The 17,854-nt window shown below is 51.5% G+C and overlaps 1 protein-coding gene across 1 annotated transcript; it reads left to right on the forward strand.

Annotated features, from left to right (window-relative positions):
• The first annotated feature begins 1,330 nt into the window (after nt 1-1,330).
• SPATC1L (spermatogenesis and centriole associated 1 like) lies at nt 1,331-16,860 on the forward strand. Its single transcript, XM_045503987.2, has 4 exons — nt 1,331-1,677; nt 7,781-8,131; nt 15,619-15,770; nt 16,358-16,860. Exons 1-4 carry the CDS (start codon nt 1,476-1,478, stop codon nt 16,682-16,684), a joined length of 1,032 nt encoding a protein of 343 aa, XP_045359943.2. The 5' UTR covers nt 1,331-1,475; the 3' UTR covers nt 16,685-16,860.
• The last annotated feature ends 994 nt before the right edge of the window (nt 16,861-17,854 follow it).

A 17,854-nucleotide genomic window follows, 5' to 3' on the forward strand; every position in this document is an offset into this window, starting at 1 on the left:
TCACTTTATAAGGTCACTATGACCTTGATAGCAAAACCAGACCAAGTCATGGCCAGAAAAGGAGACAGATCAATTTCTCTCACGAACATAGAAAAAGCCTAAACTGTTAGCACATTGAGTGTATTAAAAGAGCATTACATCAGGACCAGAAAACAGGAGGGATGTTGGCAGGTCCCCGGCTGGCAGGACCCTGGAGAGGGCTTTCTTGGGGTGGGAAAGAAATGTGAGGGTTGGAGGCAGCAGAGGGAGCCGTTCGCGCGCCCTGGCCTTGTCCTCAGGGTCCTGGAGGCCCCTGCCTGCCTTCCTCAGTGGGCGCTGTCCGCGTTCCCGCTGTCTGCATTCCCGCTCTCCCGGGATGCAGAAGGGATGGCTGGGACTTAGGGATCCTTTCTCTGCCAGCCAACCCGAGGATTTCTGCCCTGAGGTGACTACCTGAGCGGTTGGTCTGGGGGACCTAAGGGCTGTGCTCCGCCTGGAGGCTGCTTCTCCTCCCTGGGTGGGCATCAGGGCTGAAGGGGAGGGAGGACGTGCTGTTCCTTTTCTGGGCTCTGTTCTTCCTCAGGATACAGTGCTGAGTTTACCTTACGGGTAGTGAGTGAAAGGGTAGGGGTGGGATTCACGGTGGTCACACCAACGGGACTGGAGTCTCACTTTGGTGGGACTGCGTGTGTGGTTGGTCCACACGACCCCGTGCCCTGGCTGGGGGCCCTCAGGTCCAGTAACGGTCAGTGTCCCAGACACTCAGTGCTCGTGGTCCGTGTGAGGAGGCTGAGGTGCTGCCTGGATCCTTCGGGGAGTGCAGTCAGCAGGTGGCCTCCCCGGAGTCCACCAGAGCTCCGTGGGCTGTGGGAGCTGTCGGGGGGCACCCTGGGCCTGCCTCCCTCTGCACCCACTGTCTCCTCCTTCCTCAAATGTGCATCCCAGGGGTGCACTGGAATAAGAGTCTGCAGGCCAGACACTCACTGCCCAGCTTCTAGGGGACAACCACCTGCCTCTGTGGGCTCGGCTGGCCCTGCGGGGGGAAAGGGTCAGGGAGCCGCACTGCAGGGCTGGTGGCTGACAGGGTCGCTCAGTGAAGGCAGGAGCCCCACCAGGCCTGTGGACGTCTCCCTCAGCCCTGGGTTCCCAGAATGTGCTGGAAAGCTCCTGCCTCGGGCCTTGGCACCTGCTGTTCCCTCTGCTGGGGTGCCCTCCCTGCGTGAGTCTCAGCCCCCACCCTGGAATCTGCCAGGCCCCACTGCTCACAAGCCCTCCTCTGCTTGCTCGTGGGCGGTGCTCCGCGTGGCCAGGGGCCAGGAGCCAGGGGAAGGCGGGAAGGACACCATTGCTGCCTCTTTAAGGCGACATCACAAGGCTGCGGAAGGCCGGGCCGCTGGAACTCCGTGGTCTCGGCATTTCTGGAGCATCTTGGGCTCCGATCTCCACCGCCATGGGGCGGCAGGCCCGCACGTGAGCGCCTGTGGACGGACACGGCCATGGCCGAGGGCAGCGAGCTGCTCAACAGGCTCGTGAGCGAGAACGCCGACCTCAAGAAGCAGGTGCGCCTCCTGAAGGAGAACCAGATGCTGAAGCGCCTGCTCCGGGAGGGCTGCCAGGAGAGCGGGGGGCCAGGGGCCCACGACCCCCTCTTCCCCAGGGCGCCCGCCTACCCTGAGGACTGCTCCCCCGGGAGTGCAGGTGAGCCCCAGGCCTGGGTGGACCGGGGCCGAGCTGCTCACCCCGCTGTGTGTCCTGTGTGTCCCCTGTCTCTAGGCCACCAAGGCCACCCCTGCAGAACGGGTGGCAGGTTACTCACGTGCGCGGGCGAGACTCTGTCCGTAGTGGCCGCTGAGGGCCACAGTCCTGGGGGGTCGGGCGGGCCCGGCAGCCTCCTCCTCCTCTGGGCCCTGAGGGCCTCGCCCCCCTGGGCCCCGCATGCTCGTCCCAGCCATGGCATCTTGTGTGCCAACCGCACCAGCCGTCCACCAAGGCAGTCACGTGGCTGAGCTGCACCGGGGCGGGAAGCAGCCATTGGTGGAAGTAAGTGTAGAAGCCACTCAAGCCTTCTGTGACTTCACAGGAAAGACAGACTTTGGTCACTTTCTGCAGAAGTCGTTGGTTCTGCTTTAAACTTTTCTGTGAGAAAACGCTCTCTTCACGTGTGGAGAGTGTGAGCTGGGGCTTGGTGGTTGCCATGAACCTGGTCTCTGTGTGGTTGGGGTGTGGACTCCGGACAGGGCCCCTGATGCCGGAGGAGCACTGGGACCTGGCGAGCGCCATGTGCCCTGGAGCAGGTGGTCACTCGCACTGCCTGGCCACCCAGCAGTGCGATGGTGAGGGTGGGTGGATGCTGCTCCGGTGCCCTGTGGACTTGGGTGTGAGGTGTTTTTCCATTGTAGCAGCTGCTCCCAAAGCTGCCGGTTCCCCAGTGGGATGTCCGGGTGCTCTGAGGACTGGCCACTGGGATCTGCATTGGGTGTGGTCACTCCCTGGAGTCCACCCAAACGCCTGCATGGCCTCTGAGCCAGCATGGCAATGGCCTCCCAACTGCGGTCAGTGTCACCCATCAGGCCCCTGCACAAAGCTCGTGGGCGCAGAGCCCCGAGGGCGAGCATGTCCCAGGTTGCGAGAGTCCCTCACAGCATCTCCACGCCTCCAGCCTCAAGGGGCCCTTGAGGAGGGAGCTCAGACCAGCAGGGGGTCCTGTGGGGGGACGGTGGGAAGAGAAGTGGCAGCTGGAGAAACCCTGGGGCCCATGCTCTGAGCCCCCACTGGTGGCCAAGGCACAAGCTGGCATCGGGCACCTGTGGAGGAGCGACTGGCCTCATGGTGCTGTGTCCTGGATGTGACGTCTTACAAAGGGTCAGGGCTGCTTCTCAGCCTGCAAGGGACACCTAGTGGACAGTGGCTGAAAAAGCACTTGTCCCCAGGCCTCGTCTATGCTGTGACAGCCTCTGAGTCACGTGCCTCATGCTGCTTTGTCACCCTTTGTCCCAAGAACTGAGTCTTTCTGGGTCCTCCCCTCCAGGCTCAGATCCAAACATGTGGTCAGCAGGGGACAGGCTCTCTGGGCTCCCTCACTCCTAGCCTCCCTAGGCTGGAAGGGTGGGCTTTGGGCGAGGTGTAGGCCCTTGCTCAGGCCAGGCTGTCCCTGTCAGGGTCCGAGTCAGGGCAGAGTCTCTGGGACTGTAGCCAGCACCCCTGCCCGTGGGCAAGCCTAGAGCCTGCTGGACACCAGTCTTGGGAGGAGCCCCAGCCCCTGGCCAGCCCGAGGCCACCAAGCCTTCCGCAGAGAGGCCGTGGGGCCCCAGCCACAGGGTGTGGGCCAGGGTCACCGTGGGCCACCTCCATGCCCAGGGTTCAGCCTTCTGCAGAAGGTGCAGCCTAGGCCTTGGCCTTGGCCCTGGAGTCTGGAGAACCAGCAGGGGTTCTTGGAGCAGCTCAAGGTCACAGACAGAAGGTGCCACTGCACAGCAATGGCTCGTGGTCCACCAGTCCCTTTGTGTCTGCACTTGAAACAGAATGTGCTTTAAAAACCGTTTTTTCTCTTTCAAAAGCATCACTCAGGGCAGACTGATAAACACCCCAAGGCCGAGCCTGTGCTCCTGGCCCCATGCCCAAAAGCAGCCACCGTCAGTGTTCTCTCGGGTTCCTCTCCAAGGGTTTTGGTGGATATTCACGTGGTGCTATGGGTCCTTTGGTGCCTAAACGGGGCCCCTGGGGGGCGGACTATCCCGGCGGTTCACTGCCACCCTCTGGTCCGGACCCCGCCACAGGCAGTGCCCTTGCGCTCCCGTGACCACAGACGGCCTCCTGCCTGCGTGCTGCTGTGGGCTGTGGCTGGCTAGCCGTTGGGGAACCCTCGAGTCAAAGGCTGTGTGCAGCTGAAAGTTAAAACAGACCCAGAATGCTCTTCTGGGGAGGCTGCGGCCTCTACACGCCGCAGCGAGGCCTCCCTGCCGCATCTCCCAGCCCCACGTCACCAGATAGACGTCTGTTTCCGCCGAGGGTGAGACAGCCCCGCCGGGGTCTCTGGGTCCACAGCTGACGCATGTCCTCAAAGGGACGGAGGGGATGAGCAGGGCCCTGGTGTCACCAGAGCCTTCACTGTCCCCTCGGCTCTGGTGTCCTGGGTGGGCCGTCTGCTAATTTTAAGTAGTTTTGAGTATTTCCTTTGCCTCTTTCTCTGTTACATCTCAATACAGTTATTTCTGTATAGTTATAAATGTGCTTTTAAATGGCTGTGTAATGTTCCAAAATCACATGAGCCTGTTTAATGAACTCTCTCCTTATGTCTGAAATTCCGTTCTTCTTTCTTACCCTGAGATAAACGCCAATGCAAAAAGCACTTTATAGCAGGTTTCCTTCCTTAGGAGGCGGAATCACTGGCTCAGGAGACAGGGCGATTCCTTTTCACGTTTCTTTTCTCACATTTACCCAGAGGACGATTTCCCCACTGTGGTTTCATTAAGCTGCTCTGGCTCTCGGCTTCTTCGAGTCTCTTTAGCCGTTTCTCACAACTAGCTCTTCCACACTGATCACTGAGTCTGCCCCTGAGCACTTTGTCCCTCGGGAGGGGCTGGCCCCTCTCCCGCTTGTCTCAGGTGCCAGCGCGGCTGGATTCTGGGAAGATTCGTCCTGTGTCCAGCCTCTACATAACTGTTTTATTCTACTAAGGTTTTCAATTTGTTCTCCGACGTTTTCTGAGTCTGTAGCTGCTCTATTTACAAACGTTTGTTTTAAATGAGATTTTAAAAAATTGAGGTATGGTCAGTTTAAATGAGCTTGACAGCACACATGCTCGCTATTTTTTCCTCTGTCTTTTTCCCCATACTCCCAGGACCGCTGGCGTCGGCGGCCTGTCCCCCTTCCTCCTCGGCGTGGTGTGCAGTGACAGCCCCGTCTGCCCCGGGGTGCAGGCTGGGTGCTGGGGACGTCTTTCTAGTCCTTACTTTTAAAGAACAAAAATGTTGAGAAACGGCTCGTTTTGTTCAATCTTTATGACCTCGTTTCGGCATCAGTGGCGGTGCCTCTGCTACTCCCCTCGGGTTGTTGGTGGGTCTCATTACGCAGTTTCCTGGTGAGACCCCTGGGCCCTGGGCCTGCATTGGGCCTGTGGAGCCATCTGTTTGGTGGGGCTTCAGCTGGGGTCTCTGGACTCTGTTCCCATGTGCACGTGGGCTCGGTTTTCTTCCTGTGGGTTATCCTTGCAGTGATCTGATGCTGGAGCTGTGGCAAATTTATGACCTTAATAATCAAGCATCTTTTGACTGTTCAGTGTTCCAACCTCATTTATACGATGTAGGGGTTATGAATAAACAGTTCATACTTACTGAACTTGAAAGAAGTCATCCACGAACCACGCAGGCCTGCAGACCTTTGGGTCATTGTGAGTCTGTAACTTCCAGGTTTTTCTTGTGCTCACTGGTCCATTTAGGTTATCTCCTTCTTACTGAGTCATTTAAAAATAATTTCCCAGAAAATGTCTCCTTTTATTAAAAGTTTCAATTAATATTCACATGTAAAGAATACTTTCATAATTTGAACATTATCTTTCTAGTCATTCTTTTATCACTTTTCTCAGTTCCAATTTAATTCATTTTTTTAAACACCTCTACTGAGGTAAAATTTAATTCCTTTATGTTTTCTGTTTCTCTAAAGTAGCTTCCCACAGCTCTGCTGTCTCACAGGATGCTCCGTGGAGCTGTTTCAGGTTCATTTCTGCTGTCTTTTTTGTCATTTTCTAGCTTTTCTTTCTTTAAGAATTCATGTCCATGTGAATGTTTAATTTTTTGATGTTTTAAAAGTAATTAAAGGATTTAAGTTGCTAATTTTACTCTACAATTTAAAATATACTGGTGTCTTAATACATAGTGTTCTGATTTTAATTATTTCTCAATAATTATTTTTTCCTATTTTTATATTCTCCTTGATATGATCATTACTGAAGAGAATGCTTTTAATTCTGAGATGGAATTTTGTATTGACTCTTGTTATTCTTTTATAATTTTATTATAATGTAACCTGAACATTTGGACTTGACTGGGGATTTTAAAAATTCTTTTTAATGTTTGACACAACTTTATTAAGGCTTGGGAGCAACAGAAGGGAGTTACAATTCACTAAATAGAAACTAAAAGCAAAGTGCAAACCACCTGGCCACACAACAGTCCGTTTAAAACTGGGTCATGGATGTGGCTCTTCCATGAGGCAAGGTTGTCGAGCCCTCAAGCACTGCTGGGACAGCCCACCTCCCCTTGGAGAATCTGTGTCCTGGGCACAGGGCTCCAGTCTTCTTTGGGGCCCAATTGCGGGGAGAGCCCAGCTCTGGGGATCTTTGATCCAAATGCTTGGTGACTCCTGAAAGGTGTCTCGCTGACAGTTTCTGGGCCGTGTGGTTGGCTGGGGCAGGAGGAGGTGACGCCCTGAGAGGGGCCGCCAGGATCGACTGTGCTGGCCTTGTGGACAGAAGGCAGGACACGGGGGAGGGAAGAGCTTGGTGGTAGAGCATGTGCTTAGAGCATGGGCTCAATCCCCAGTACCTCCGTTGCAATAAATAAGTAAATAAATAAGCCTAGTTTCCTCTCCCCCAAAATAAAAACAAAAACAAAATTAAAAAAAAAAGGCACACATTCTGACGACTTTCCTTCTTTTGAACATTTGTTTTCCCCTGGGGAAGTATCGTGGGGATAGATCAATTTGTTCCTGAGTAGGCACATTTTAGGATATAATTTTTCAGTATAAATCTTAAAAAACAGTTGCTCAAATATATATTTGCATTATTGCTAGGAGAACAAATTTATGACATGGAGATAGAAGAGGATTTCATAAACCACGAAAGAATCGATATGTTAAAACTTATTTTAAAATTTGTTAAATCAGATGAAAATTTAGTGAAACACATTAAAGCTTTAAAAATTCCACATGAGAATAATTAGCATTAAAAGAGGTTGAAGTATAAACAAGGCACCCGCTGGGAGAAGACACAAGGCATTTCATCAACAAGGGATTAGTACGCAGAATACAAAAAGAACAGGTGTGTGTAACCCTAAAAGACCAGCCAGCCAAAACAGGGAGCACACGGAGTTCATGGAGACGAAGCCTGAGAGGCCAGAGAACACCTGAGGAGGTGCTCGACGCCACCAGGGACCGGGCAAAAGCCACGGGTCACCATTAGCCTGGCCCGAGCTTGCCACGCCCTGGTGAAGTGGCTGGTGGTCGTGGAGATACCACCGTGGCTGGAGAGAGCAAGAAGGTTGAAGCACACACACCCCTGGGCCCAGGTGCCCTCAGCGGACGGCACTCGCCGTGGCAGGGAGGCCCACGAAGGCTGCTGAGCACGGCTTTGCTTTGCAAGACCTGGAAACAGCCTCGTGTGCATCAGTAGGGCGATGGGTAAAAAATCTGTGTGGGTGTGTCTGTGTGGGTGTGCACATGTGTCAGGAAATGGTTAAGTGAACCATCCAGCTACCGAATGACCCACTCACCATGGGTAAATATCGAAGAGAAATCTACAGCTAAAAGGTATGTTTCAGAGTAAAACGCGTCAGATGACACCATTTGGGCAAGATTTCGGAGCGTAAACAGTCACAGTGCAGTACAGAGTGTGTGGGTGCATGGGCGGCAGGGGGGGGAAGCGTCTGGAGTGGGCGGGGCGTCCCCCACCCCTTCCCCTCCCTGGGGAGCGTGCGCAGGTGTCAGAGCTCGGGCTGGCTCGCGAGTGCTCCCAGAGCCATCTCCTCGCTTCTCGGCTGTTTCAGGGACATCAGCTGACCTCTCCCCCCTTTCCTCCCTGCCTCAGTTCCAGACTTTGGAAGGTTCACCGGTGTCCCCGAGGCCCCCTCCCAGCTGCAGACGTCCTCCCTGGAGGACCTGCTGTGCTCACACGCCCCCCTCTCCAGCGAGGATGACGCGTCCCCGGGGTGTGCCACCTCCGCCCAGGCGCCCTTCAAGGCTTTCCTCGACTCGGCGGAGCTACGTGTGCCCCGTGGCTCCAACAGGAAGCTGTCCCCGCTCCTCAGCCCCTCGCAGGACCCGCTGGTGGACAAGACCCTGCTGGAGCCCAGGGAGGTGGTCCGGCCCAAGAAGGTGTGCTTCTCGGAGAGTAGCCTGCCCTCCGGGGACCGGACCAGGAGGAGCTACTATCTTAACGGTACACCGCCGGGGGCAGGCGGGGCGGCCGGCAGCTGGGAGGGTGGTCGGGGCGCGGGTCCTCCACCCTCATCCGTCCACAGCAGGAGGAGAGTGTGCCTGGGAGGCCGGGTCTGGTGCTGTGTCTGTTCAAATCGTTGGCCATTTGAAAAAATGAGTTGCTCATCTTATGACTGAGTTGTGAGAGTCCTTTGTGTATTCTGGACACGGCCTTTTGGGAGTCTATGTTTTGCAGACGTGGGCTCCCAGTCTGGCTGCTCCGTCTTCTTAACGGTGGTTTTTGAAGAGCAACACTAGTTTGATGAAGTTCAGTTTACTGGGTTTTTTCTTTCATATGCATTCTTGCTTTCTGTGTCCTACTCAAGGAATCTTTGACAAACCGGAGGTCACAGACATCCTCTCCAATACCCTCTTCCGGAAGTTTTATAGTTTTTGGCTTTACATTTAGGTTTCTGCTCAATTTCAAGTTAACTTTCGTGTGATATGAGGTTTGCATTAGGTATCCACTTCCCCCAGCACCAATGTTAAAATTTTTTTTGCCATATGCCTTTATTATTTTTAATAAGATTATGTATTTTATTATGAAAACAGAATTCCAGCAGAGGCCGCGTTCTCGCCATGTCTGGGGGTTTCACTGACTGCGCAGTCTTTATCTCCCACCTTGCTATGACCAGAGGGTGCTGATCACTCTCTAGCCCCACGTCCCTCTCTCTCCCTCCCCAGCTCAGCACAAGGCAGCCCCTGCTAAGACCCAGTATACAGGACTCCGGTGGGTAATAAAAGTCTCCCAAAGGCCATGGTTCCTGGAAGGCTGAGGCCCCAAATTCTAAAGATTGATACTTACAGATAGGTTCACAGTAATCACCACTAGGACCTTTTAAAGATAAATATTCAGTGGCCGCATCTCTGGAAACTCTGGTCCCGGATGCCTGGGAAAACCCAGTGTTTTAGAAGATTATTCTCTTCCCATTGAATTGCGTTGACGCCTTTATCACAAATCGTTGTCCTTGTGTGTGTGTCTCTGGATTCCCCAGGCTGTCCCATTTATCTGTGTCCATATTGGTTCCAACACACACTGTCTTAGTCACTGTGGTTTTATAGTAAGACCGCAAATCAGAGGATCTAAGTTCTTCAACTTTGTCCTTTTCCTCAAAGTTGTTCTGGCTATTCTAGGACCTTTGCATTTTCATACAAATTTTAGAAACGACTCGCCCATCTCTACAAAAAAAGCTTCCTGGGATTTTGATTGGCATTGTCCCAGACCTCCAGGTCACGTAGATCAACTTTCAGAGAAGTGGCATTTTGACAATATTGCATCTTCAGAGCCATGAACACCGCCCAGGCACGTCTTATTTTATAGCACTTCGCTTCACTGTGCTTCACAGATACTGCATTTTTCACAGATGGAAGGCCGTGGGAACTCTGCCTCGAGCAAGTCTGTCAGTGCCGTTTTTCCAACAGCATTTGCCCCCTTCACATCTGTCACGTTCTGGTAACTCTCGCAGTGTTTCATACTTTCCCATTATTACTGTCTTTGTTATGGTGATCTGTGATCAGTGACCTTTGATGTCTCACCTGGTGACTCTAAGTTGAAGCCAGTGCTCATCTACCACTCTGAAAATCCTCGGGCCCTAATAGCGATGCCCAGTCCACTCTGCCTGTGCTCTGCAAACGGAACCGCAAAGCCCGGAGGACAGCACGTTTGTGTACAACGCGGTTTACTGAGTATTTTAAGGTCACTATTGAGGTCTCTTGCTCAGAAAAAAAAGATTCCTTTGAAAGTATGTCTGCTCACTGACAACTCACCGGTCTCCCCAGAGCTCTGAGGGAGACGGACAGTGGATTCATGTTGTTTCTGAGCTGACACAACACCCCCTCTGCAGCCCGTGGATCAAGGAGTCCTGTGGACCGTCGAGCCTTGTTATTTAGGAGACGCACTTCATGAACCTGTAGCTGCCATAGACAGCGATTCCGCTGATGGGTCTGGGCAAAGTAATTGGAAAACCTTCTGGAAAGGATTCACCAGTCCAGATGCCATTAAAACATGGTTCGAGGGAAGAGGTGCAAATGTCAACACCAGCAGGAGTTTGGAAGAAGAAGAAGTGGATTCCAAGCCTCGTGGGTGACTGGAGGGTTTAAGACCTCAGTGGAGAAAGGAGCTGCAGACATGGTGGAAGCAGCAGGGGAACTGGAAGTGGAGCCTGAAGATGGACCCTAACTGCTCCAGTCTCAGGACAAAGCCTCAGCAGAGGAGGAGCTGCTTCTTACGATCAGCAAAAAAAGTGTTTTCTTGAGATGGAACCTACTCCTGGGGAAGATGCTGTGAAGACTGCTGAAGTGACAACAAAGGATCTAGACTACTGCATACACTTGGTTGATAAAGCAGCGTCAGGGTTTGAGAGGACTAACTTTAATTTTGAAAGAATTCTACCAGCGGTTAATTGCTACGAAGCAGCATTGCATGCTACAGAGAAGTTGTTCATGGAAGAGTCAATCGATGTGGCAACTTCACTGTTACCCTTTTAAAGAAATTGTCGCAGCCACTCCAGCCTCCAGGAACCACCACCCTGATCAGTCAGCCGCCATCAACACTGAGGCAAGACCCTCCACCAGCAAGAAGATTATTACTCACTGAAGGCTCAGAAGATGATTAGCATTTTTTTTAGCAATAAAGCATTTTAAAATTAAGTTATGAACATGTATTTTTAGATACAATGCTATTGCACATGATAGACGACAGTATAGTGAAACTTCATATGCCCTGAGAAACAAAAACATCCATGTGACTTGCTTTTTTTTGTGCTATTTGCTATATTGTGGTGGTCTGGAATGGAACCTGCAGTATCTCCAAGGTTTCCCTCTATATTTCTCCATTTATTTAGTTCTTTAAAAATGTCTTTCAGCAGTATTTTATGGTTTTCTATGTACAGACATCACACAGTTTTGTTGAATTTACCCCTTAATATTTCATGGTTTTGATGCTATAATAAATAGTATTTTTTTGTTAATATGAATTTATGATTATTTGTTTCTGGCATACAGTAACACAATTGATTTTGTATGTTGACTCTATGATGGTTAATTTTATTTGCCAACATGACTGAGCCATTAGGTGCCCAGATATTTGGTCAAACATTATTCTGGGTATTTTTGTGAGAATGTTTTTGGATCAATTTAATATTTAAATCAATAGACTGAGTAAAGCAGATTTGCCTCCTTAATGTGGGTGGGCCTCATCCAATCAGTTGAAGGCTTGAGCAGGACAAAAGGGCTGACTCTCTTCCAAGTAAGACAGAGTTCCTCCTCCCTGACTGTCTTTGGATTGCAACTGAAATAACAGCTCTTCTTGGGTCTCAAGTCTCCGGTCCTTTGGACTATAATCACACTATTAGTTCTTTTGGTTCTCAGGCTTTTAACTCAGACTGGGGCTATAACAACTTCCGAGCCTCCAGCTTGCTGATTCCCCCTCACAGATCTTGGGACTTGTTCGTTTTCATAATCATGTGAGTCAAGTCCTTATAATAAACACATACATGGTTCTGGTTCTGTTTCTGTTTCTCTGAAGAACCCTGACAAATACAACCTTTTATCCTGTAACTTAACTGAACCCACATATTTGTTCTAGTAGCTTTTTGTGTAGATTCCTTAGGATAGATGATCATGTCATTTGTGAATAAAGGCAAACTCATTTTTTCATTTCTAATCTGTACGCCCTTTCTTTCTTTCCTTCCTTCCTTCCTTCCTTCCTTCCTTCCTTCCTTCCTTCCTTCCTTCCTTCCTTTCTTTCTTTCTTTCTTTCTTTCTTTCTTTCTTTCTTTCTTTCTTTCTTTCTTTCTTTCTTTCTTTCTTTCTTTCTTTCTTTCTTTTGTTGTCTTATTGGCTAGAACAGTGTTGAATAGAAATGGTGACAGTGGGCACTGCTGTCTTTCCCTGACTTGGGGGGAGCGTCAGTCTGCCACCAACACGCATGGTGTTAGCTGAGTTTTGTAGATGCTCTTCATCTGTTTGAGGAAGTTCCTTTTAATTCCTTGTTTGCTTTGAGTCGCCACGAATGGATGTTGGATTTTGTTGAATGCTTTTTCTGCATCTACTGAGATGAGCATTTGGTTTTCATTTGTAGTCTGTTAACATGGTAAATTACACTGATTGATTTTTGAATTGTAAACCAACCTTACATTCCTGAGATAAATCTCATGATATATTAGTCATGATATATTAGTCATGATATATTATAGTTTTTGTATTGTTGGATTCAATTTGCTAACTTTTTGTTAAGAATTTTTGCTGTCTGTGAGGAACACTGGTCTATACTTTTCTCATAATGTCATTTTTTGTGTGTGTTTTGGTATCAGGTTAGTGTTAGCCTCAATGAATGAGGCAGAAAGTGTCCCTTCCTCTTTAATTATCTAGAAGAGTCTGTGTAGAATTGGCACTATGTATTCCTTGGGTGTTTGGTAAAATTCACCAATGAAACCACCCGAACCTTGAGCTTTCTTTGTAGGGACACACCCCTCTGCCCCAACAGCTTCAATTTCCTTGGTTGGTATAAAGCTATTCAAATGATCTATTTCTTCCTGAGTGAGCTTTGGTAGTTCACTGACAAAAGCAAACTTTAATATCTTTTAAAGAATTGGTCTGTTTCATTTAAATTGTTAAATTTATTGGCATAAAGTTGTTCTTAATATTGCATTATTATCCTTTTAATGTCTGTAAACTCTGTGGTGATGCCATCTCTAATTTCTGACAGTGGTAATTTTTGCCTTTTCTCTTCTTCTGTAGTAAGTCTGGCTAGAACTTTATCAATCTTATTGACTCCTTTCTTTGAGGAATAGATTTTTGGCTGGATCTTGGAAGATCCAGGTTGGGTGACAAATGATTTCTAGATCATTTCAGGTGTAGCTTGTTTCTTCCACCTAATTTGTGCTTTGGAGTGGGGGGCAGGGAGAGAGACTGAGTCCTGATAAGAGAAACGTACTAACTTCGAAGGAGGAGTTTGTGCCCTGCCCCTCCATGCCCCCTTCTCTAACGTGGTTCTGTGCGACGCATCTGGTTCTCAGCTTTAATTCCTGGGTGATTTCTGTGGCCTTGCAAAGTGATTAAGGAAGGAGTACACTAAAAACTGCAAAACATTGTTGAAATTAATGAAAGAAAACCTAAATAAATGGAAAAACACCTTCTGTTCATGGATTAGACTTAATATTATCAAGATGACAAAACTCCCCAAATTGATCTATGAATTTCAATGAAATCCCATTCAAAATCCCACCTAGCTTCTTTGAAGAAATTGACATGCTGATTGTAAAATCTGTGTGGAAATACACGGAACTCAGAACAGGCAAAAATCTTGAAAAAGGAGAACAAAATTGGAGGATTCACGCTTCCCAGTTTCTATGAACTTTGCTATGAAGCCACAGTAACTGAGACAGCGCGGTACAAATAGGTCCAACCCCAGCGCCTACATTTAAAAACATGCATTTACAGGGTTGGTGCTTGACAAGGCACCAAGACAATCCAGTGGAGAGAGAACAATCTTTTCAACACATTATGTCGTTATGTTGGGAAAGCGGAAATCCACATGCAAAAAAATGAAATTGGACTTCACACCACATATGAAAATTAAAATGGATCAAAGACTTAAAAGACCTAAAGGAGCTAAAACCATAAAACTCTTAGAAGAAAACATAGACATAAATCTTATGACTTCGGATTTGGGAATAGATTCTAAGCTGTGGCACCAAAGGCACTAGCAACAAAAGGAAAAACAGACACATCAGGCACTTTGATGTATTTTGGTGAAATGAAAGGGACATTTCAAGAAAGTGAAAAGTCAACCCACAGCATGGGAGAAAATATGTGTATATCATGTGTCTGATAAGGAAATAGTATCCAGAATATATGAGAACTCTTACAACTCAACAGTAAAAAGACAAACAATGCAATTAAAAATGGGCAAAGAACTTAAAGAGACATTGCCCCAAAGAAGACATAGCAAGCCCCATAACCACATGAGAAGATGTTCAGTACTGTCAGCCATCAGTGAATGCAAATGGAAACCACAGTGAGACACACGCACACCCACTAGGGCGCTTGCAATACGAACGACAGACAACGGCAAGTGTTGGGGAGGATGTGAAGGAGCTGGAACCCACATACATTGCTGCTGTGGAAAACAGTTTGGCAGTTTCTGAAAACGCTGCACATAGGGTTATCTTGTGTCTGAGCAATTCCATTCCTAGGTATGTTGCCTAAATAATTGAAAGCATTTATCCACACAAAATGAATGTTTCTATATGAATGTTCACAGCAGCATTATTCATAATAACCAAAAAGTGGAAATGGCCCGAATGCCTGTTCACAGAGGACTGGATAAACAAAATGTGTTGTACTCACACGCTGGAATGTTATTCAGCCGTAAATAGGGACGAAGTTCTGACACACGTGACAATGTGGATGGACCATGAAAGCATGATGCTGAGTGAATGAAGTGGTCACAAAAGACCACATATTGTGCGAGTCCACTTCTATGAAATGTCCGGAATGGATAAATCCACAGGGACAGAAAGCAGATTTGAGGCTGCAGGGGAGAGACTTGTGAGTGGCTGCTGATGGCTACGGGGGTTTTGCTGGGTTATAAAGCTGTTTTCGAGTTAGATTGTGGTGACGGTTGTACAACTTGGTGAATATACACACTGCATACCTGAAAAGAGTGAATTTTGTATCTCATAAAATATTTAAAAGTGCTTGGGAAGTGGTGTTACAGCCTCAGATCCTTTGTCTGTAAGTGGGGTCCGAGGCCCCTTGAAGGTCACCTTGAGGATGAGTTAGGTCACAGAAGGACAGGAGGTGGCCTTGGGACAAGGAGCAGCCACAGCCCAACTGTAGCCGGCTAGGAGCTGGTGGCCTCCGGGGCCCCTGTGAGGGGCTTGAGCCCCTGCCGCCAGGACCCTCCCTGCCCAGTTACCTCTGACCCAGCCACAATGCCAGACACAGGTGTCTGAGGTTTTGGAGGGGAGGGTAGATGATGTGCTGGGTAACGCTGGGGAAATATAATTAGAATCTCCTGCCAATCCAGCAATCCTCTGCACAACGTAGGAAAGAAAGAGTCAGATTATCAAATAAACATTAGACCAGCCTGTGATGCACAGGGGTTGCCAAAACAGTCTCACTGTTCCACATAGCCACACAGACCGGACCCACACGTGTTACATATGTGTTCTTGAGTGACCTAGGACCCCACCCTCAGGTTGGGGACACACCTAGCCTATCCCAAGTTCACCTGGTCATAGGGCCAGGGCCTCAGGGTGGTCACCTCAGACCAGGTGCTGGTAGACTCGCTGGTGACAAGGGGAAAAAAAAAAAAAACAATCCTGGGCTGGGCTGTGAAACAGGCTTTTAACGTGTTCACGTCCATCTTAGAGGGATGAAGAAAGGACCTGGGATCTGGGCTGCTTGGGGAGTCTCACCCCCCCCCCCTCCCCGCCCCTGCAGAGATCCAGAGCTTCACCAGCACTGAAAAGGATGGGAGAATAGTCGGGGAGATCGCCTTCCAGCTGGACCGGCGCATCCTGGCCTATGTCTTCCCAGGAGTGACCCGGCTCTATGGCTTCACCGTGTCCAACATCCCTGAGAAGATCAAGCAGGTAGCGTGGCTGGGCTCCCTCCTTGTCCCAGGACCCCCCGACCCTGCCTGGGGTCCCTCCCTGCCCCAGGGTGTCCCCCTCCCTGCCCTGGAGTCCTCTCACTGCCCCCAGAGAGTCCCCTCCCTGCCCGGGGTCCTCTCCCTGCCCGGGGATACCCTTCCTGCCCTGTGACCTGTGATGCCTATACGCCTGCAGGCCTGGTTGAGGCTGAGTGGTGTCTGAGGCACACATGCCAGGGGAGGCAATGAGCGGGCTGTGAGGACCTCTGCTTCTGCCCTGTCCTTTGGTGGCCTGGGACAGTCTCAGGAATGGCTCTGGGGCCACGGAGCCCTTGAGGCTCAGCTCTGCCTGGCAAGCTGCCCTCTCCCAGCGAGGGTGGAGACCCCTGCCATGTCGGAGGTGGGGTCTCCTGGAGGGCGAGGCCATCTCCATTGGGATGGCGGCCTGGCTCCGGGCTTCAGTTACCCATCTACAGGCTTTGCTCACGGAAGCTGGGTCCCTGTCCCCGCCCTGGCCCCCTGTCCCCGCCCTGGGCCCTTCCTGGTGGGGTCGCGGGGCGCCGCCCACCACCGTCTGTGTGCCCCCAGACGTCCATCAAGTCCCTGGACGGCTCGGTGGATGAGAAGAAGCTGCGGGAGCTGACGCACCGCTACCTGACGCTGACGGCGCGCCTGGAGAGGCTGGGCTACAGCCGCGACGTGCACCCGGCCTTCAGCGAGTTCCTCATCAACACCTACGGCATCCTGAAGCAGCGGCCCGACCTGCGCGCCGACCCGCTGCACAGCAGCCCGGCCGCCCTGCGCAAGCTGGTCATCGACGTGGTGCCGCCCAAGTTCCTGGGCGACTCGCTGCTGCTGCTCAACTGCCTGTGCGAGCTCTCCAAGGAGGACAGCCGCCCGCTCTTCGCCTGGTGAACCCGCGCCCCGGCCTCCCTGAATAAACGCGTGTTCCAACCCGGGCGCCGCGCTCCTCGTCCGCTCCGCGGGAGGGCGCGCCGGGGGCGCCGGGGCCCGGAGGGCGGCCCCGCGCCGATGCCCACCGGCCGGGCTGCCGCCGAGGCGCCCAGGCCGCCGCCCACACCTGCGCGGGGAGTCACACTCTATTAAAGTCGTCTGTTTGCTTCTGCTCCTCTACCGCTGCTCTTTGAGGGCGGAGGCGCCCCAGGGGGGGTTGGAACGAGGCCCCCAACCCCAGGGCCTGCACCTTCTCCTGGGGTCTCGTCCCTCTTCCCAAGGGGCCAGCAGGTCCTGTCCGGGTGTGGGTTTCCCCGGAGGCAGAGCCGGAGGCCAGGATTCAGAGCAGGGCTGTGGGCAAAACGGAAGCACAGCCCCCTGTTCAAAAGTTGGGAATTTCAAGGCTGGGGCAACAGAGCCTGAAACCAAGTGCGGGGCCCCCACTGTGCGTGGCCCCCACTGTGCGTGGCCCCCACTGTGCGGGTACTGCTGGTGAGGCTGGCCCGGGAGGCGGCTTACCTGGGAGGCGATTCAGGAGGCAGGACCCCGGGGTGGGGGGCCCGCACGACGTGTGTGAATGGCTCTTGGAGCCTGCTTCCCGCCTGGCTCTGGGACCCGGGGCCTGGGGCCCTGGTCCCTGCGGCTGGAGGATGGTAATAGAAGCCAGCATCTGGGCACTGGTGAGATGGCTTTTCCCTGTAAACAGCGGGGCATTCCAGGGCCGCCTCATCAAGGAGATATTTATAACACCTGCCAGAGTGTCAGCGCCTCAAAATCACCCCCAACAGCTGGCCCCAGCATCATGCTGGGTCCCGTCCCTGCGTCTGTGCCCCCAGTCGTGGGCAAGCCCTGGCCCAGAACCGTCTCTGAAGGAAGCACAGAGCCCCTGGCCCATCTTTCCCGAGGCCTGGAGAGGGCAGGTGCCCCCCGGGCCCCACAGTCAGGACACCTTCAGGGTTGGGCTTCGAGTGGAGGGGCTCTGGCTCCTCCTCTGCTGTGCATATGCGGGTGCTGGGGTGACCTGTCCCTTGGTCCTCACAGCCTGGGGTGTTGGTCCCAGAAGCCCCAGCTCCTCAGGCCTCTGTCTGTCAGCTTGGGTGCTGTGACAAATACCACAGACGGGGCAGCTTA

The sequence above is a fragment of the Camelus bactrianus genome, chromosome 1 (assembly GCF_048773025.1).
Source record: "Camelus bactrianus isolate YW-2024 breed Bactrian camel chromosome 1, ASM4877302v1, whole genome shotgun sequence".
In the NCBI taxonomy this organism is placed as follows: Eukaryota; Metazoa; Chordata; class Mammalia; order Artiodactyla; family Camelidae; genus Camelus; species Camelus bactrianus.

Bases quoted from the DNA above. Each gene is read 5' to 3' on its own strand.
- SPATC1L (XM_045503987.2), top strand. From the start codon at position 1,476: ATGGCCGAGGGCAGCGAGCTGCTCAACAGGCTCGTGAGCGAGAACGCC. The intron at 8,132-15,618 runs GTACACCGCCGG...CCGCCCCTGCAG, and splicing joins GAGGAGCTACTATCTTAACG to AGATCCAGAGCTTCACCAGC. The intron at 15,771-16,357 runs GTAGCGTGGCTG...GTGTGCCCCCAG, and splicing joins TCCCTGAGAAGATCAAGCAG to ACGTCCATCAAGTCCCTGGA.